Source organism: Microcaecilia unicolor, chromosome 4, assembly GCF_901765095.1.
Source record: "Microcaecilia unicolor chromosome 4, aMicUni1.1, whole genome shotgun sequence".
NCBI lineage: Eukaryota > Metazoa > Chordata > Amphibia > Gymnophiona > Siphonopidae > Microcaecilia > Microcaecilia unicolor.
This window is the reverse complement of record NC_044034.1, coordinates 172,906,580-172,924,448: the sequence shown is the minus strand read 5'-3', so window position 1 is coordinate 172,924,448 and position 17,869 is coordinate 172,906,580. Positions and strand designations below refer to the sequence as shown.

The 17,869-nt window shown below is 50.3% G+C and overlaps 1 protein-coding gene across 4 annotated transcripts in view; it reads left to right on the top strand.

Moving 5' to 3' along the window:
- USP47 (ubiquitin specific peptidase 47) overlaps positions 1-17,869 on the top strand; it is a 309,973-nt gene that overhangs the window by 188,556 nt on the left and 103,548 nt on the right. For all 4 annotated transcript variants that reach the window (XM_030200979.1, XM_030200978.1, XM_030200980.1 and 1 more), the window contains exon 14: positions 3,745-3,800. In XM_030200979.1, coding sequence (XP_030056839.1) covers positions 3,745-3,800 — 56 coding nt within the window. The remainder of the gene's footprint in view (positions 1-3,744; positions 3,801-17,869) is intronic.

Here is a 17,869-nt window from a genome sequence, read left to right as displayed (position 1 = left end):
AGATCAGCTGTCCAACCAAGTAATCTTAATTCAGACAGACAATCAGGTTGCCATGTATTACAGGAACAAGCAGGGGGGTACTGGATCTTGCCCTCTGTGTCAGGAAGCCGTCCAGTTGTGGCTTTGGGCACGCCATCTCTGCATGTTTCTCCAATCCACTTATCTGGCAGGCATAAACAACGGTCTGGCCGACAGGCTGAGCAGGATAATGCAGTCTCACGAGTGGTCTCTGAACATGGGCATAGTCCGCAAGATCTTCCAAGTGTGGGGCACCCCCTTAGTGGATCTTTTTGCCACTCAGATCATTCACAAGGTCCCTCAGTTTTGTTCCAGGCTTCAGGACCACGACAGACTAGCCTAAGATGCCTTTCTCCTACATTGGGGAACAGGCCTTCTGTACGTGTATCCTCCCATACCTCTAGTAGGGAAGACTTTGCTGAAACTCAAACAAGATCTTGGAACCGTCATTCTGATTGCTCCCTTTTGGCCTCGTCATATTTGGTTCCCTCTTCTTCTAGAGTTGTCCTCCGAAGAACCGTGGAGATTGGAGTGTTTTTCGACCCTCATCACTCAGAACGAGGAGTCGCTTCTGCATCCCAACCTCCAGTCTCTGGCTCTCACGGCCTGGATGTTGAGAGCATAAAATTCGCCTCCTTGGGTCTTTCAGAGGGTGTCTCCCGAGTCTTGCTTGCTTCCAGGAAAGATTCCACAAAGAGGTGTTACTCTTTCAAATGGAGGAGGTTTGCCATCTGGTGTGACAGCAAGGCCCTAGATCCTGTTTCTTGTCCTACGCAGACCCTGCTTGAATACCTTCTACACTTGTCAGAGTCTTGTCTCAAGACCAACTCTGTAAGGATTCACTTCAGTGCAATTAGTGCTTATCATTGGCGTATAGAGGTTAAGCCTATCTCTGGACAGCCTTTAGTTGTTCGTTTTATGAGAGGTTTGCTTTTGTCAAAGCCCCCTGTCAAACCTCCTCCAGTGTCATGGGATCTCAACATCGTTCTCACCCAGCTGATGAAAGCTCCTTTTGAGCCACTGAATTCCTGCCATCTGAAGCACTTGACCTGGAAGGTCATTTTCTTGGTGGCTGTTACTTCAGCTCGTAGGGTCAGTGAGCTTCAGGCCTTGGTGGTGCATGCACCTTTTACTAAGTTTCATCATAGCAGAGTAGTCCTCCGCACGCACCCTAAGTTCCTTCCTAAAGTGGTGTCAGAGTTCCATCTGAACCAGTCAGTTTTGTCTTGCCCACATTTTTCCCCGCCCTCATACCCACCCTGGCGAAGGCAGTTTGCACACCTTGGACTGTTAGAGAGCATTGGCCTTTTACGTGGAGCGGGCGAAGCCCTTCAGACAGTCCGCCCAGTTGTTTGTTTCTTTCGATCCCAACAGGAGGGGAGTCACCATCGGAAAATGCACAATCTCAAGTTGGCTAGCAGACTTCATTTCCTTCACTTATGCCCAAGCTGGGCTGACTCTAGAGGGCCATGTCACGGCTCATAATGTTAGAGCCATGGCTGCATCAGTGGCTCACTTAAAGTCAGCTTCCATTGAAGAGATTTGCAAGGCTGCAACGTGGTCATCAGTCCACCCATTCATATCTCACTACTTCCTTCAGCAGGATACCCGACACAACAGTCGGTTTGGGCAGTCAGTGCTGCAGAATCTGTTCTGAGTTTAGAATCCAACTCCACCCCCCTAGGCCCGTTTTATTCTGTTCCAGGCTGCACTCTCAGCTAGCTGTATATAGTTTCAGGTTAACCTATGTTACGTCCTCGCCGTTGTGAGGCCCAATTGACCAATGTTTATTGTTTTGAGTGAGCCTGGCTGCTAGGGATACCCCACTTGTGAGAACAAGTAGCCTGCTTGTCCTCGGAGAAAGCGAAGATAGCAGGTATTCTCCGAGGACAGCAGGCTGATTGTTCTCACAATCCCGCTCACCTCCCCTTTGGAGTTATTTCTGATTTATTTACTAGTAAAAAAGGCCCGTTTCTGAAAGAAATGAAATGGGCACTAGCAAGGTTTTCCTCGGAGTGTGTATGTTTGAGAGATTGTGTGTGAAATTGACTGTGAGAGAGAGAGAGTGAGACTGGGTGCGAGTGTGTCTGTGAGAGAGCGAGTGTGTGTGTGAGATTGAGAGTGTGTGCCAGGGCCCCCTCCCTCCCTCCCAGTTCCAGGGTCCGTCCCCCCCTCCCTCCCTCCCTCCCTCCCAGTTCCAGGGTCCGTCCCCCCTCCCTCCCTCCCAGTTCCAGGGTCCGTCCCCCCTCCCTCCCAGTTCCAGGGTCCGTCGTCCCCCCCTCCCTCCCTCCGAGTTTCCAGGGTCCGTCGTCCCCTCCCGCCGACCCTCCTTCCGAGTTCCAGGGTCCGTCGTCCCCTCCCTCCGAGTTTCAGGGTCCCTCCCTCCCTCCCTCTGAGTTTCAGGGTCCCTCCCTCCCAGTTCCAGGGTCCGTCGTCGTCCCCCCCTCTCTCCCTCCCAGTTCCAGAGTCCATCATCGTCCCCCCTCCCTCCCAGTTCCAGGGTCCGTCATCCCCCCCTCCCTCCCTCCGAGTTTCCAGGGTCCGTCGTTCCCTCCCGCCGACCCTCCTTCCGAGTTCCAGGGTCCGTCGTCCCCTCCCTCCAAGTTTCAGGGACCCTCCCTCCCTCCCTCCCTCTGAGTTTCAGGGTCCCTCCCTCCCAGTTCCAGGGTCCCCCCTCCCTTCCTCCCTCCCTCCCTTCCAGTTCCAGGCCCCCTCCCTACAAATTTTAAAAGTCATCTTCACATACCAAGTCAGGATTATGGCGGACGGCAGCATCGGTAAAAGGCGTGCAGGCTTGGTCCTTCTCTCTCAGCTCTGGTCCCGCTCTTCCAGTGTGACGTCGCATGTGACGAACCAGGAAGCACGCTAATGTCAGGACAGGAGATGGATAGCAGCACGAATCCTACAAACCCTTCACTGCCACGGAGTCAGCTTTAGAACGTTGGAGGTGCTTTTTATTATTGTAGGTATGCTTTTTGATTTAACTGAGGAGACACGCTTGCGATGGGCGGGAAGTCGTGCACGCTGCTCGCACGCCAGAAGACTCTGACAAACTTTTATATTTTTGCTGGAAAAATTTTGCCGCTTCCTGGGCTGATGAGGACGTCGACCCACTTGTGAGAACAATCAGCCTGCTGTCCTCGGAGAATACCTGCTACAGGTTAGTATCTTCGCTTTTTATGCATGGATAATCAATGCTTTAGTTGATTCTCTGTATCAGCTGTCTGCAGTGCTTGATGGGGGTAATTTTATAAAACCTTTTCCACATGTAGAGCCTGTTTTAAACGTGGAAAAGAGATTTATAAAATTGTATAACCACCTATTTGCATAAAATGTAGGCCCTTTAGAAGGAGTGCATATCTGTTCATATGTGCCATGGAGGAAATGTTGCACTGTTGCACTGTATATTCATATTTTATAAAATATACATGTTCACACATAGGTTTCATATACACATTTTATACTTTTTTTTCAGAGCAAGCTTAGATTTATGTGTGGGCATTTGTGTGCTTTTGGGACGGGTTCTCAGAGCCTATTTTACTAAGCACAAAGGTGCCTATTTTTTCTTTAAAAAATAGGCGCCTTTTTGGACTTCTTGCATAGGCACCTAGTTATAAAATTTTATCTTAAACGTGGATTAAAAATGACAGCTTATTCAATGGAAAAAATTTTGAAGACCATCAGTCTGTTCCCACATATTAACTTGTTGGTAATGTTTTTTTCTAGCTCTACAAATGCATACATGGTCATTTACAGGCTGAAGAATCCAGCAAAAAATGCAAGTAAGTTAATTAGTGTAGCATGTTGCATAGCTAGAATGTCGGCTGAGAAATTGAGATTGCTCCATTTGTCTCACCATTATGTGGCAATTCTATAATATTGGAGTTAACATTTACACTCCCATTGCGTTCAAAAATGTTTAGAATATTTGTATTCGTATATATTAGGGTTGTACATTTAATGCGATTAATGTAGTAAAAGTTTTAACTTGCATTAATTGTGACCCATTAATTGAGTCAAGCTGCTTTCTCCTGGTTCCATTACCTATTCTTTCTCTCTTTCCTTCTCTCCCAGACTCTTCCTCTTCCCCCTTCTTCCCCAGTTCTCCTGCAGCTTGTTCTCTCCTACTCCCGTCTCCGCCATAGTACATCGGCAGCCTTTTCTCTCCTGCCACCTCGCTGTCTGGCATCTCACCTTCCCCCCCCCCCCCCCCCCCCCCCGGCAGTGCACAGGCCTACGAACTTGCCTTGTACACATGGCGGCATTAAGAACATACTGCTCCTATGTAACCGGAGCCCCCCCCTCTCTAGTGTCCCGCTGCCTCTGATGAAACTTCCTGTTCCTTAGTGTCCCTCTGGACCCGCCCAGAATGTGACTGATGGGTTGTGCATGCCTTTCAGCAGGTGGAGACTTGACTCTAGAGAGAACCAATAAGAGCTGTGGCTAACTGGAACTAGACTCAGTCTCCAGCGTTGGGTGAGCCCTTTCAGTCTCTCTGTCTCCTTTCTTTTCTTCTGGTTCTTTTTCATAATATATAATAGTTTGGTGTAGGAAGTATCTTGAACTTTATTTGTAGCTTTATTTATTCTGTGCCCCGGTGTCTCTTGTTGTTTCTGGAGGCTGAGTCAAACTTGGGTGGCCAAGTCCCTCCCCCCACTTTTCCCTTGGTCACCCTCCACATCTCTGTGCTGCTGCAGGTTGGTAGCCGGCCTCAACCTCTTCAAGGGAAGAGAATTTTGAGGCTTTGGGAGAGTCAGCCTCTATAAAATTTAAAAAAAATAAAACTCCTTACATTTGTGGTTGGTCACAAACGAGCAGGGCAGCTCTGTGTCCACTTGTGTCTGCAATGGTTTGCTTGGTTTCTTTGATAGTTTTGGGCGGCGGCATTAAAAAAAAAAAAAAAAGCTGCTCTGGCACTTTACAGCAGCGCCATGGCAGAGAAGCTCCGCAGGTGTTTGGTTTGTCTGTGGCAGGGACTCACGACTAGTGGGGTGTGCAAGTACTGCACTGCCATAGATAGTTTAGTGGAGACCGGTCTCTCGCGAGCCACTTCTTCTTTGGTGGCCACAGTTCGCCAGGATTCGGGTGGTAATGATCAGGCACCAGCTCCTATTGTGGCAGGAAACGCCACCATTTTAACTCAAGCTGTGCCTGAAGACCAGCCTGCTGCTCTGCCACTCCACTCCATGGAGCAGGCAGACTTGGCTTTGCGTACGCCCTCAGGACTCTCGGGGGGGGGGGGGGGAGCCCTACTGAGTTTGTTCTTCAAATGTATAAGGCCTTCATGTTGCATAAGTCCAGTCCTTTTTCAGCCCCTCTGGGAGAGGGCTTGGAAAGGCAGGCACTTCCAGCAAAACATCCCAGGGGGGTCTGGGATCTGGAGGGGGCAGACTGTTTAGGAGAAGGGATGCTCTCTGAAGATTCTGGTCTGGTGGAACCGGTTGTGGAACCCTTTCTCCCAGGAGAGGACCCCTTGGTGGTTTGGATTTACCACAAAGAAGATTTGCAACAGCTCATTTCTTTGGTGGCTACTACCTTTCATTTTGAGGAGGAGCAGTTCACAGCTGTGCAGGGCTGTAAGGTGGATCTTCTGGTGAAAGGTACTAGAAGACTAGGTAAGACTTTTTCTGTGCACCAGGATATTAGAGATATTATTCAGGCTCAGTGGGATGTTCTAGACTCCCCCTTTAGGTTCGCTAGGTTGATGGCTTGTCTCTATCCAGTTCCAGATGCTGACAAGTCCCTTCTTATGCCCCCAGTGGTAGATGAGGTTGTCTCGGCGGTTACTTAAGGACGTGCAGGATAGGCGTATGGAAGCTGTCTTAAAGAGCAATTTTGATGTCTCTGTCTTGGCAGTTCAGGTGGCTGTTTGTGGTTCCTTAGTAGCTAGGGCATGTTTCTGCTGGTCTGAGCGAATTTTGGACAGAACTTCGGATGATTTGGCCTTAATAGATGCTGGTGGTGAATATTGAGATGGGTTCCGCCTATTTAGCGGACACTTTCATCTGTCCATTGCCTTAGATGTAGCCACTAGACGCTTGCTGTGGCTGTGGAGTTGGTCCACAGATGCAGCTTCTAAGTCAAAGTTGAGTAAGTTCCCATTTCATGGATCTTTTCTCTTTTGAGAAGAGTTGAACAAGCTGGTCCATAGTCTGGGGGATACAAAAGTGCCTAAGCTCCCTGAAGACAGGCCTCGGGTGCTGGGTCATGCCCCGCTGGCTGGTAGAGGGTGGGGGTGAGATTTTCGGTGGTGTAGGCTCAGTGGTCCCAGTTTTTTCAGAGAAATCAGTTCTTTTGTGGAGCTCAAAGAGGAGGCAGGGAGTGAGGAGCTTCTTTCCAGTCCACTTACCATCCTGCCCAATGAAGGTTTCCGGGTCCAGCCTCCAATTTCTCTGGGAGCTTGGTTAACACAGTTCTATTGGAGGTGGGCCCAGATTACCTCCAATCAGTGGGTACTAGAGGTTATTCGAGATGGGTACGCCTTAGAATTCACGCACATCTTCCAGACGCATTTCTGGAGTCCCCCTGTTCTCATCTCAAGGTGGGCGCAATCTGGGATACTCTGAAAAGGCTTCTCGATTTACAGGCTGTTTGTCTGGTGCCCTCCTCAGAGATCAGACAGGGTCGTTATTCCATTTACTTTGTAGTGCCGAAGAAAGCGGGATCTTTCCAACCGATTCTGGACCTCAAGGCTGTCAATTGGGCCCTCAAGGTGTCCAGTTTTCTTATGCAGACTCTTTGGTCAGTCATAATGGCGGTCAGATCTGGGGAGTTTTTGACAGTGCTGGACTTGCTGGAGGCGTATTTACATATTCTAGTTCAGCCTATGTGTCACGTCTGTGGCCGTGACCACCCTCAGCCTTACCTTGTTTCTGGGGGGTCAGCCTCTGTGCTGGCTTCTGTCTGTCTCTCGGTTAGTTTTGTCTCTGGCTCTGTGTGCTGATTACTTCACTAGATCTCACCTGTGTGGGCTATGCCTCTCTGGGGAGCCAGCATCTAAGATGACCTCCGCCTACTCTGTGCCAGCTTCCAAGATGGCTCTTGCTTGTCTTTCCTGTGTGTTCACTTCCTATGTGTTCCCAGCCTCCCCTTGGTGTGAGTGTTTCCTGCTCCTGTCCTGCGCAGGTGACATCATCAGGGAAGACCTGTGCTAGCATTCAGGGCCTTTGCATGGTGTTATGCCTTTAGGCCAGGTCAGGTTAGTTAGTGTTCTGCTGCACTCCTGCTTAGCCTTTCTCTGGGTTCTGGCCCAGCTTCTGTTTGTGTCTGTGGACTGCTAGTTCTTCTGTGTGGGCTCTGCCCTTCTGTTTGTGTCTGTGGACTGCTAGTCCTTTCGTGGGGGGCTCTGCCCTGCTACTCTGTGTCTGTGGACTGCTTGTCCTTTTACTCCCTTGCTCTGTGTTTGGAGTCTGAAGCCTTCAGCCACTCTCCCTCGGTTTGTGGTGGGAGTCTGTAGCTTCAGCCTGACTCTGCTAGTTCCTGGTGTATTCTGTCGTCTGCTGCCTGTCTCTGACTATTACCTGAACCCCGATATTCTCTGCTTGCTGCCTGCCTCTGACTATTGCCTGAACCCCGATACTCTCTGCTTGCTGCCTGTCTCTGACTATTGCCTGAACCCCGATTTACTCTTCTGCCTGCTGCCAGCCCTAAGACTCAGTTAGTTCCTGGTTACTCCTTCTGTTTGCCTGACGAGTTTGACTCCTGCTTGTTCCTGACTTTCCTCGCTTGCTGTCAGCCCTGACCTCTGCCGGTTCCTGTCGAACCCTGCTTCTGCCTAGCTAGGGCGTTTACCCTGAGGGGTTATCCTGAACCCTGCCTCTGCCTAGCTAGGGCATTTACCCTGAGTGCCTATCCTGAGGGTATATCCTGAACCCTGCTTCTGCCTAGCTAGGGCGTTTACCCTGAGGGTATATCCTGAACCCTGTCTCTGTCTAGCTAGTGTGTATTTTCTGAGTGTTTATCCTGTATCCTGCCTCTACCTAGCTAGTGGGTTTACTCTGTGGGTATTCCCTGAACCCCATGCTGCCTAGCTTGCTGTGTGCCCTAGTCCTTGCTCCGGTTACGCTTTTGTTCGTCTTGTATCCCTGGTCTGTCTTAGGTTCCTTGCTAGTGGCAGCGCAGCAGCTTTCAGTCTGAGTCTAGTAGTTAGTCTAGCTTCCTTGTGTTCCCTGACCCAGGGTGGGTCCTCTGGATCTCCAGTTCCGGCCTCGTCCTGCAAGTCCTGCCGGCCACCCGCACGCTGGAGCTCAACTCCAGGGGAACGGTGGTCAAGTGCAGGTGAAGCTGTTCTGGTTCTGCCGGTTCCAGTTGCCTGCCTCAGTCCCGACTCCAGTCCAGAGGTCCAGCCCTGTCCTTCCGGGTATCCAGTTCCAGGGTGGTCTTGCCTGCCGCTGCAGTGGTCCAAGGGCTCACGTATTCCGGTTCTGCCTCGAGGACCTGACACTATGCATCAGCATTTTCTCCGCTTGGCGGTTTTGGGCAAGCATTACCAGTTTCGGGCTCTTCTTTTCAGTCTCGCTGCAGCCCTTCGCACGTTCACAAAAGATAGGGTGGTGGTAGCTATGGCTCTCGGGAAGGATGGCATTCTAGTTCATCCATACCTGGATGATTGGCTGATCAGAGTGAAATTGTATCAGGAGAACCTACAGGTCACGGATTGAGTGGTTCAGTTTTCTGCAGTCCCTTGGTTGGGTGGTCAACTCTCTAAAGAGCTGCCTAGTTCCATCTCAGCCCCTCGACTGCCTAGGGGTTTCCTTCGACACAGCTCAGGGTCAAGTGTTTCTTCCCCATACCAGGATTCACAAGTTGCAGGCCCAAATTCAGGCATTCCTACACAGGTCGGTACTCAGTGCAAGGGATTATCTTCAAGTGTTTGGTTCTATTGCAGTGACTATAGAAGTGGTGCCATGTGCCAAGGTACACATGAGGCCTCTGCAGAAGTCTCTTCTGTCCAGTTGGTCCCCACAGAGAGATTCCCTACTGGTGAGATTGCCGTTGAAAGCTTGGGAGCGTGGCAGCCTATGTTGGTGGCTTCGGACACTCAACCTGACCAAGGGGATGCCTCTGGATTCACCAAAGTGGATAGTGGTCACAACGGATGCCAACCTCAAGGGTTGGGAAGCTTCCTGCATGATCAACCTCTTGGAAACCAGGGCGATTCTGTTGGCATTGGAAGCGTTTTGTCCTCTGCTGGTAGGCAAATCGGTACGCATCCTGTCAGACAGTGCCACGGCAGTGGCATATATCAGCTGACTAGGGGGGACGAGGAGTCACCTGTTGGAACAAGAAGTAGCACGGCTCATGAGTTGGGCGGAGTGTCATCTGATAGCCATCCCGGCGTCTCTTGTAGTGGAGACGGCAAATGTTCAGGTGGACTTTCTCAGCCGTCACAATCTAGACCCGGAAGCATGGGCTGTCGAGTTGACAGTGTTTCAAGTAGTTGTGGATCGCTGGGGGCTTCCTGTTATGGATCTGTTGGCCTCAAATCTCAACGCGAAAGTGCCTCAATGCTTCAGTTGAAGAATACCTCAAAGCGAACAACGTAGATGCTTTTCTCCAGCCCTGGCCGTCGGGCCTTCGGTATGCTTTTCCTCCATGGCCTCTTCTGGGGCGTCAAGAATCGAGGCACACAGGGGTCTTGTGATCTTGATAGCACCAGATTGGCCTCGCAGGCCTTGGAATGCCGATCTCATATGCCCTCTTGTTGACCCTACACTCAGATTCCCTGAGTCTTGAGGGCTTCTACTCCAGGGTCCAGTGGTTCACCCAGACCTGGCTTGATTTAGTCTTACGGCTTGGCTCTTGAATGGGCTCCTTGATGAAGAGGGGTTACTCTACCATTGTAATTGCCACAATTCTTCAGTTGCGTCGTCGTCCTACTTCTCTTAATTATAACAACTTGGCGGGAGTTTGAGGCATGGTGTTCAAATCATGACATTACTCTGTGTCACACTTCAGTGGCTGAGGTATTGGATTTTTTTTTACAGTGGTACTTTGATAAAGGCCTGGTGCTAGAGTCTCTTAAAGTCCAAATTGTAACGTTGTTATATTTTAGAGGTTTTGATCAGGGTAAGGCCTAGGCATCCGGATATTTCTTGGTTCCTTCGTGGAGCAAGTCTCCGTCCTCCTTTTAGAGCCATCTTTCTGGTTTGGGGTTTGAATCTGGTCCTGTCAGTTTTTACTAGGACCCCCTTTCAGCCTTTGGTGTCCTGCTCTCTGAAGGTTTTGATGCTTAAAGCAGTATTTTTGGTAGCCATTGCCTCGGCTAGAAGAGTATCGGAGTTGCAAGCATTTTCTTGTCGATCTCTATTTTTGGAATTTTCTAAGGAGCAGTTAGTTTTATGCCCCGTTCCTTCCTTTCTCCCTAAGGTCTTGTCAGTTTTATTTGTCTCAGTTGGTAGTTTTGCCTTTTTTTCGGTTCTTCCTCCGGTTCGGAGGATCAGTGGCACTTATCTGGATGTCAAGAGAGTTGTAAAGCACTATTTGGACAACTGAGGAATTTAGACGCACAGATCATCTGTTCCTACTGATTGGAGGATCCTGGAAAAGGAGATGATTGCTTCTGCTTACCTGCTCTCCGGGAAACCTATTCCAGAAGGAGTAAAGGCCCATTCTACCAGAGGCCAGGCTGCGTCATGAGCAGAGCGTTTTTTGGTGCCTCGTTTAGAAATTTGTAAGGCAGCTACACAGTCCTCCTTGCATTCATTTTCTAAACATTACTGGTTGGATGTTCAGTGTCGTCAGGAGGCAGTTTTTGGTGGAAACATTCTCACGGCAGGATTGCTAGGGTCCCTCTCATAAAGATACTGCTTTGTTACTTCTCATCAGTCACGTTCTGGGCTGATCTGCAGGGATGCTAAGGAAGCAGAAATTACTATTACTACTACTATTATTACATTTGTACCCCGCGCTTTCCCACATAATGCAGGCTCAATGCGGCTTACATAGTAATTTGAAATACAAAGTTAATAGAATTTTAATAAAACAGTAGTAAAACAGTGTAAAGTTCTTACCTTCTAATTTGCTTTCCATTAGTCCCTCCGGACCGGCCCAGATCCCTCCTTCTCAGTATTTGAAGCGATGATGATCGATTTTTGGGTTTTTTTTCTTTGTGTTTCTTTTTTCCATAGAGCTGATTTGTGTGTTGGCTGTTTTGTTGTTTAACTTATAAAATAAATTCAACAAGTGTGCCACAACTATGTTTGCTATGGTTGAAGCACATTAAGCAAGAGGTGTATTCTTATTGGGAGTGTGTCCTTGGTGGCTGCTCAAGTTTCCCTGATGCACAGAATATGTTTCTTCTTCTGCTTTGTTATGATAATACTGAGTCTAGTTCCGGTTAGCCAGGGCTCTTATTGACTGTCTCTAGAGTCGGAGTTTTCAGTCTCCACCTGCTGGAAGGCGTGCACAACCCATCAGTCATACTCTGGGCCGGTCTGGAGGGACTAAAGGAAAGCAAATTAGCAGGTAAGAACTAATTTCTCCTTTCCTGCTGCAGGACGCCTAGAGAGGGAGGGCTCCAGTCTCGTTACAGATGAGCGGCATGTGCTTAATGCCGCCATGTGTACAAGGCCAGTTCAGAGGGCTGTGCAGATTGAGGAGTGAGATGCCAGAGAACATGGGGTGGCAGGAGAGAAAAGGCTGCCGATGTGTGGTGGGGGATGGGGTTAGGGGACAACAAGCTGCAGGAGCACCAGGTAGGGAGAAGGTCAACGGTAGGAAAGAAAAATATACAGGAGGGAGGGATAGTCACGGGATGATAGGAAAGAAAAAAGCTGCTGGTGGAGGGGGGAGTGAGGGAAGAGAGAATGCAGGGGGGCCAGAGAGAAAAATCTGCAGGAGCGCCCAGGGAGGTGGAAGTGGTAAGAGAGAAAAATAAGCAGTCAGGAGAAGGAGAGGAAATTCAGACCAAAGCATCCTGTCTCCTCACTGGGTTGTATGTGGAAATGTGATTGTGCCATTGGAGAGGAGAGGACAGGATTAGTTGAGATGGTTCCTTATAGAGAGGAAGGAAAAGAAAGAGAAGTGAGATGGTGCTCATAGAGAGGAAGGAAAGAGAAGAGACATGGTGCCCATAAAGAGGAAGAGAAGGGGTGTGGAGGAGATGCCCATAGAGAGGAAGGGAAAGAGAGGAGAGGAGATGATGGCTACTGAAGGGAGGAGAGATCGGAGGAGATGTTGCCAGTGGAGGGGAGGAGAGACCGAAGAAGGGAGGGGATGGTGCCCATGGATGGAAGGGGAAGGGATAGAAACAAGACAGATATAAGGAGGAAAAAAATGGCAGAAAGCTGAATGTAAAAGATGTTTCTCCGAGGACAAGCAGGCTGCTCTCACTGATGGGTGATGTCGACGGCAGCCCCAGAACCAGAATTCGCCCTAGCAACAAAGAGTTTGCTAGCCTCGCGCTCCCGTGCGCATCGCGAATGCGCGACGACCTTCCCGCCCGAACGTGAGCGTGCTCCTCAGTCTTGTTTTTTCCGCGGCTCAGGATGCTGCTTCGCTGCTGTTCTCTGCCCCAGAGACCCCTTGCTGCGGTTTTACGGACTCCCCGTGAGTTTTTTCGCCGGTTTTTTTGCTCTTTCGCTTTCCGCGATCTTCTGTTTAAAAAAAAAAAAAAAAAGTAAAGTTTTTCCTTTATTTTTCGTAGAACTTTGCTCCCGTAAGTTTTCTTTCTTTTTCTTCAGCAGCCATTTTGGGCCGTCCGTGCGGAACCCCTTTTTTCTTTTTTTTTTGGTGTCCTTTTCATTCGACACTATCACGTTCGACCTCGCCGGCGTGATTTTTCCGCCCATGTCCGCGAAGCCTACCAGCGGCTTTAAAAAGTGCACATCGTGCAACCGGACAATCTCGCTCAACTGACAGACACGTTTCGTGTCTTCAGTGTTTGGGAGATGGTCATCGTCCCAACGCCTGTACTTTGTGCCTCCAATTGAAAAAGAGGACTCAGGCAGCGAGATTGGCTCAGTGGAACATTTTGTTCGGAGCCAGGTCCGGTCCTTTGGTATCGACGGAATCGGCGGTATCGAGGTCATCGCCGGTATCAATGTCGGTACCGGAGACTGCATCGACGTCCGGAGTGCAGATAAGGGCTATCCATAGGTCCCATGCTAGTGGCAGTGAGCCATCGAGCGGGTCTCCACCTGCCTCGAGGACTCCTGTTCTACAGGCCCCCCGGGATCGACATTTTTCGGACCCGGCCCTGAGGAGGCGTGTGGATTCCACGTTTTCCTTTTCGATATCGGAGGGTACCGTTGGTGTGCTTCGAGTGAAGGCTATGAAGCATCGCCAAGGACTTCGGCACATGAAAAGCGCCAACGCCGGGAGGATCGCTCACCCTCCATTCAGGAGGTGTCGGTGCGCTCTACCCAGGACAACCCAGTACCGACTCCAAGCCCCAGACAGGTTCTGTCGTCATCACCTGTACTGGCTCCTTTGCCTTTCTCTACAGCTACTCTGAATGAGAGCCTCCGGGCTGTACTCTCAGAGATTCTGGGAGAGCTGTTGCGACCATTTCTGGTACCTTCGGTGCTTGCGCCGTCGGTACTGTCTGTTGCGGTACCGCAGGTGCTTGCGCCGTCGGTACTGTTGAGGGAGGCGGCGGTTGGCTCGTCGCCCGTGGTGAGGTCTCCGACCCCGGTACCGCTTTCAGGACCGGTATCGGCCACCACCCAGATTGACTCCCCGCCGACGTCGTTGGAGGAAGCTTCGTCGCCTGTGGCTCGGGGGGTCTTCTTCTCGACACCGCCATGAAGGACATCGTTCCTCGGCGTCAAGACGGGCCCGGCTTCGGACCAAGGTTCACCAACTCATGTCCGATATCGATGGAGAGGACTCGTGGGAAGCAGAGCAGGACACCAGTATTTCTCGGATGAGGAGTCCTGTGGTCTGCCTTCCGATCCTACTCTCTCACCTGAGAGAAAGCTTTCTCCACCGGAGAGTCTTTTCTTCTTTTCATTTGTCCGGGAAATGTCTACGGCCATTCCCTTCCCTGTGGAGACAGTGGATGAGCCCAGGGCTGAGATGTTCAAGGTCCTGGACTATCCAGCCCCACCTAAGGAATCCACCACAGTTCCTCTTCATAATGTTCTTAGGCAGACATTGTTGACGAACTGGGTGAAGCCATTAACTACTCCCCACATTCCCAAGAAAATTGAGTCCCAGTACCGAATCCACGGAGACACAGAGTTAATGAAGACCCAATTGCTTCATGACTCTGGAGTGGTGGCCAAGAGTTCTAGGGATTATGCCTCGGCGCCCCCTGGGCGTGAGTCTGGAACTATGGATTCTTTTGGGTGGAAGGCCTACCATTCTGCTATGCACGTGTCCAAAATTCAGTCTTACCAGCTCTACATGAGCATCCACATGCGGAATAATGTGCGGCAGTTGGCGGACAAGCTCCCTTCTGAGCAAGCCAAGCCTTTTCAGGAGGTGGTCAGGCAGCTGAAGGCATGTCGTAAATTCCTGTCCATGGGTGCTTACGATACTTTTGATGTTGCATCCAGGGCCGCTGCTCAAGGTATAGTGATGCGCAGGCTCTCATGGCTGGGACCTAGACAGTAGAGTCCAGAAACGAGTGGCAGATGCGCCTTGCCGGGGGGATAATATTTTGGTGAGCGGGTCGAACAGGTGGTAAAACAGCTCCACCAGCGGGACACCGCATTCGACAAGCTCTCCCACCGGGCGCCTTCAGCATCTACCTCAACAGGTAGATGATTTTTGGGGGGAAAGAGGAATGCTTCCTACGCTTTTAATAAGCGCAGGTACAATCCACCTTCCCAACAGCCGGCTCAGGCTAAACCCCAGCGCGCTCGTTCTCGTCAACAGCGTGTGCCTCAGCAGGCCCCTGCAGCTCCCCAGCAAAAGCAAGGAACAGGCTTTTGACTGGCTCCAGTTGAGCATAGCCGACATCAAAGTGTCCGTGCCGGACGATCTGCCGGTCGGAGGGAGGTTAAAGTTTTTTCACCAAAGGTGGCCTCTTATAACCTCCGACCAGTGGGTTCTCCAAATAGTCCGGCTAGGATACGCCCTCAATTTGATCTCAAAACCTCCAAATTGCCCACCGGGAGCTCAGTCCTTCAGCTTCCAACACAAGCAGGTACTTGCAGAGGAACTCTCCGCCCTTCTCAGCGCCAATGCAGTCAAGCCCGTTCCACCAGGGCAAGAAGGGCTGGGATTCTATTCCAGGTACTTCCTTGTGGAAAAGAAAACGGGGGATGTGTCCCATCCTAGACCTAAGGGCCCTGAACAAATATCTGGTCCGAGAAAAGTTCAGAATGCTTTTCCTGGGCACCCTTCTTCCCATGATTCAGGAAAACGATTGGCTATGCTCTCTGGACTTAAAGGATGATTATACCCACATTCCGATACTGCCAGCTCACAGACAGTATCTTCGATTCCATCTGGGAACGCGGCACTTTCAGTACTGTGTGCTACCCTTTGGTCTCGCCTCCGCGCCCAGAGTATTCACAAAATGCCTGGCTATCGTAGCGGCGGCTCTCTGCAGACTGGGTGTGCACGTGTTCCCCTATCTCGACGATTGGCTGATGAAGAACACCTCAGAAGCAGGAGCCCTACAGTCAATGCGGATGACTATTCAACTCCTGCAGCTACTAGGGTTTGTGATAAATTATCCAAAGTCCTTCTTCCAGTACAGAAATTAGAATTCATAGGAGCTCTGCTGGACTCTCAGACAGCTTGTGCCTACCTTCCCGAGACGAGAGCCGATAATCTCCTGGCGGGCGTCTCAGCAGATCACAGCTCGGCAGATGTTGAGATTGCTCGACCACATGGCCTCCACAGTTCATATGACTCCCATGGCCCGTCTTCACATGAGATCAGCTCAATGGACCCTAGCTTCCCAGTGGTACCAAGCTGCCGGGAATCTAGAGGACGTCATCCACCTGTCCACGAGTTTTCTCGAATCCCTACATTGGTGGACAATTCAATCCAATTTGACCCTGGGATGTCCTTTTCAAATTCCTCAGCCGCAAAAAGTGCTGACTACAGATGCATCTCTCCTGGGGTGGGGAGCTCATGTCGATGGACTTCACATCCAAGGATATTAGTCCCTCCAGGAAAGACGATTTCAGATCAATCTTCTGGAGTTACGAGCGGTCTGGTACGCTCTAAAGGCTTTCCGGGATCGGCTGTCCTATCAAATTATCCAAATTCAGACAGACAACCAGGTTGCTATGTATTACATCAACAAGCAGGGGGCACCGGATCTCGCTCTCTGTGTCAGGAAGCCATCAGAATGTGGCTTTGGGCTCGCCGGAATGGCATGTTTCTTCAGGCCATGTATCTGGCAGGCGTAAACAACAGTCTGGCCGACAGGTTGAGCAGGGTAATGCAACCTCACGAGTGGACTCTCAACTCGGGAGTAGTACACAAGATCTTCCAAGAGTTGGGGCACCCCCTTGGTAGATCTTTTTGCCATTCAGACCAATCACAAAGTCCCTCAATTCTGTTCCAGGCTTCAGGCCCATGGCAGACTAGCGTCGGATGCCTTCCTCCTTCATTGGGGGGAGGGCCTCCTGTATGCATATCCTCCCATACCTTTGGTGGGGAAGACTTTACTGAAACTCAAGCAAGATTGCGGAACCATGATTTTGATTGCGCCTTTCTGTCCCCGTCTGATTTGATTCCCTCTTCTTCTGGAGCTGTCCTCCGAAGAACCGTGGAGATTGGCGTGTTTTCCAACCCTTATCACTCAGAACGAGAGGGTGCTTCTGCATCCCAGCCTCCTGTCCCTGGCTCTCACGGCCTGGATGTTGAGAGCATAGACTTTGCCTCCTTGGGTCTTTCAGAGGGTGTCCCCCGAATCTTACTTGCTTCCAGAAAAGATTTCACTAAAAAGAGTTATTTCTTTTTATGGAGGAGGTTTACCGTTTGGTGTGACACCAAGGCCCTAGATCCTCGTTCTTGTCCTACACAGACCCTGCTTGAGTACCTTCTACACTTGTCTGAGTCTGGTCTCAAGACCAACTCTGTAAGGGTTCATCTTAGTGTGATTAGTGCATACCATTACGTGTGAAAGGTAAGCCGATCTCAGGACAGGCTTTAGTTGTTCGCTTCATGAGAGGTTTGCTTTTGTCAAAGCCCCCCATCAAACCTCCTACAGTGTCATGGGATCTCAATGTCGTTCTCACCCAGCTGATGAAACCTCCTTTTGAGCCACTGGATTCCTGCCATCTGAAGTACTTGACCTGGAAGGTCATTTTCTTGGTGGTAGTTACTTCAGCTCGCAGAGTCAGTGAGCTTGAAGCCTTGGTATCTCATGCTCCTTATACCAAGTTTCATCATAACAGAGTAGTCCTCTGCGCTCACTCTAAGTTGTTGCCGAAGGTGGTGTCGGAGTTCCATCTGAACCAGTCAATTGTCTTGCCAACATTCTTTCCCCGTCCTCATACCCGTCCTGCTGAACGTCAACTGCATACATTGGACTGCAAACGAGCATTGGCCTTCCATCTGGAGCGGACACAGCCCCACAGACAGTCCGCCCAAATGTTTGTTTCTTTTGATCCCAACAAGAGGGGAGTGGCTGTAGGGAAACGCACCATATCCAATTGGCTAGCAAATTGCATTTCCTTCACTTATGCCCAGGCTGGGCTGACTCATGAGGGTCATGTCACTGCTCATAATGTTCGAGCCATGGCAGCGTCAGTGGCCCACTTGAAGTCAGCCACTATTGAGGAGATTTGCAAAGCTGTGACGTGGTCATCTGTCCACACATTCACATCTCATTACTGCCTACAGCAGCATACCCGACGCAACAGTCGGTTTGGGCAGTCTGTGCTGCAGAATTTGTCTGGGGTTTAGAATCCAACTCCTCCACCCTAGGCCTATTTTTATT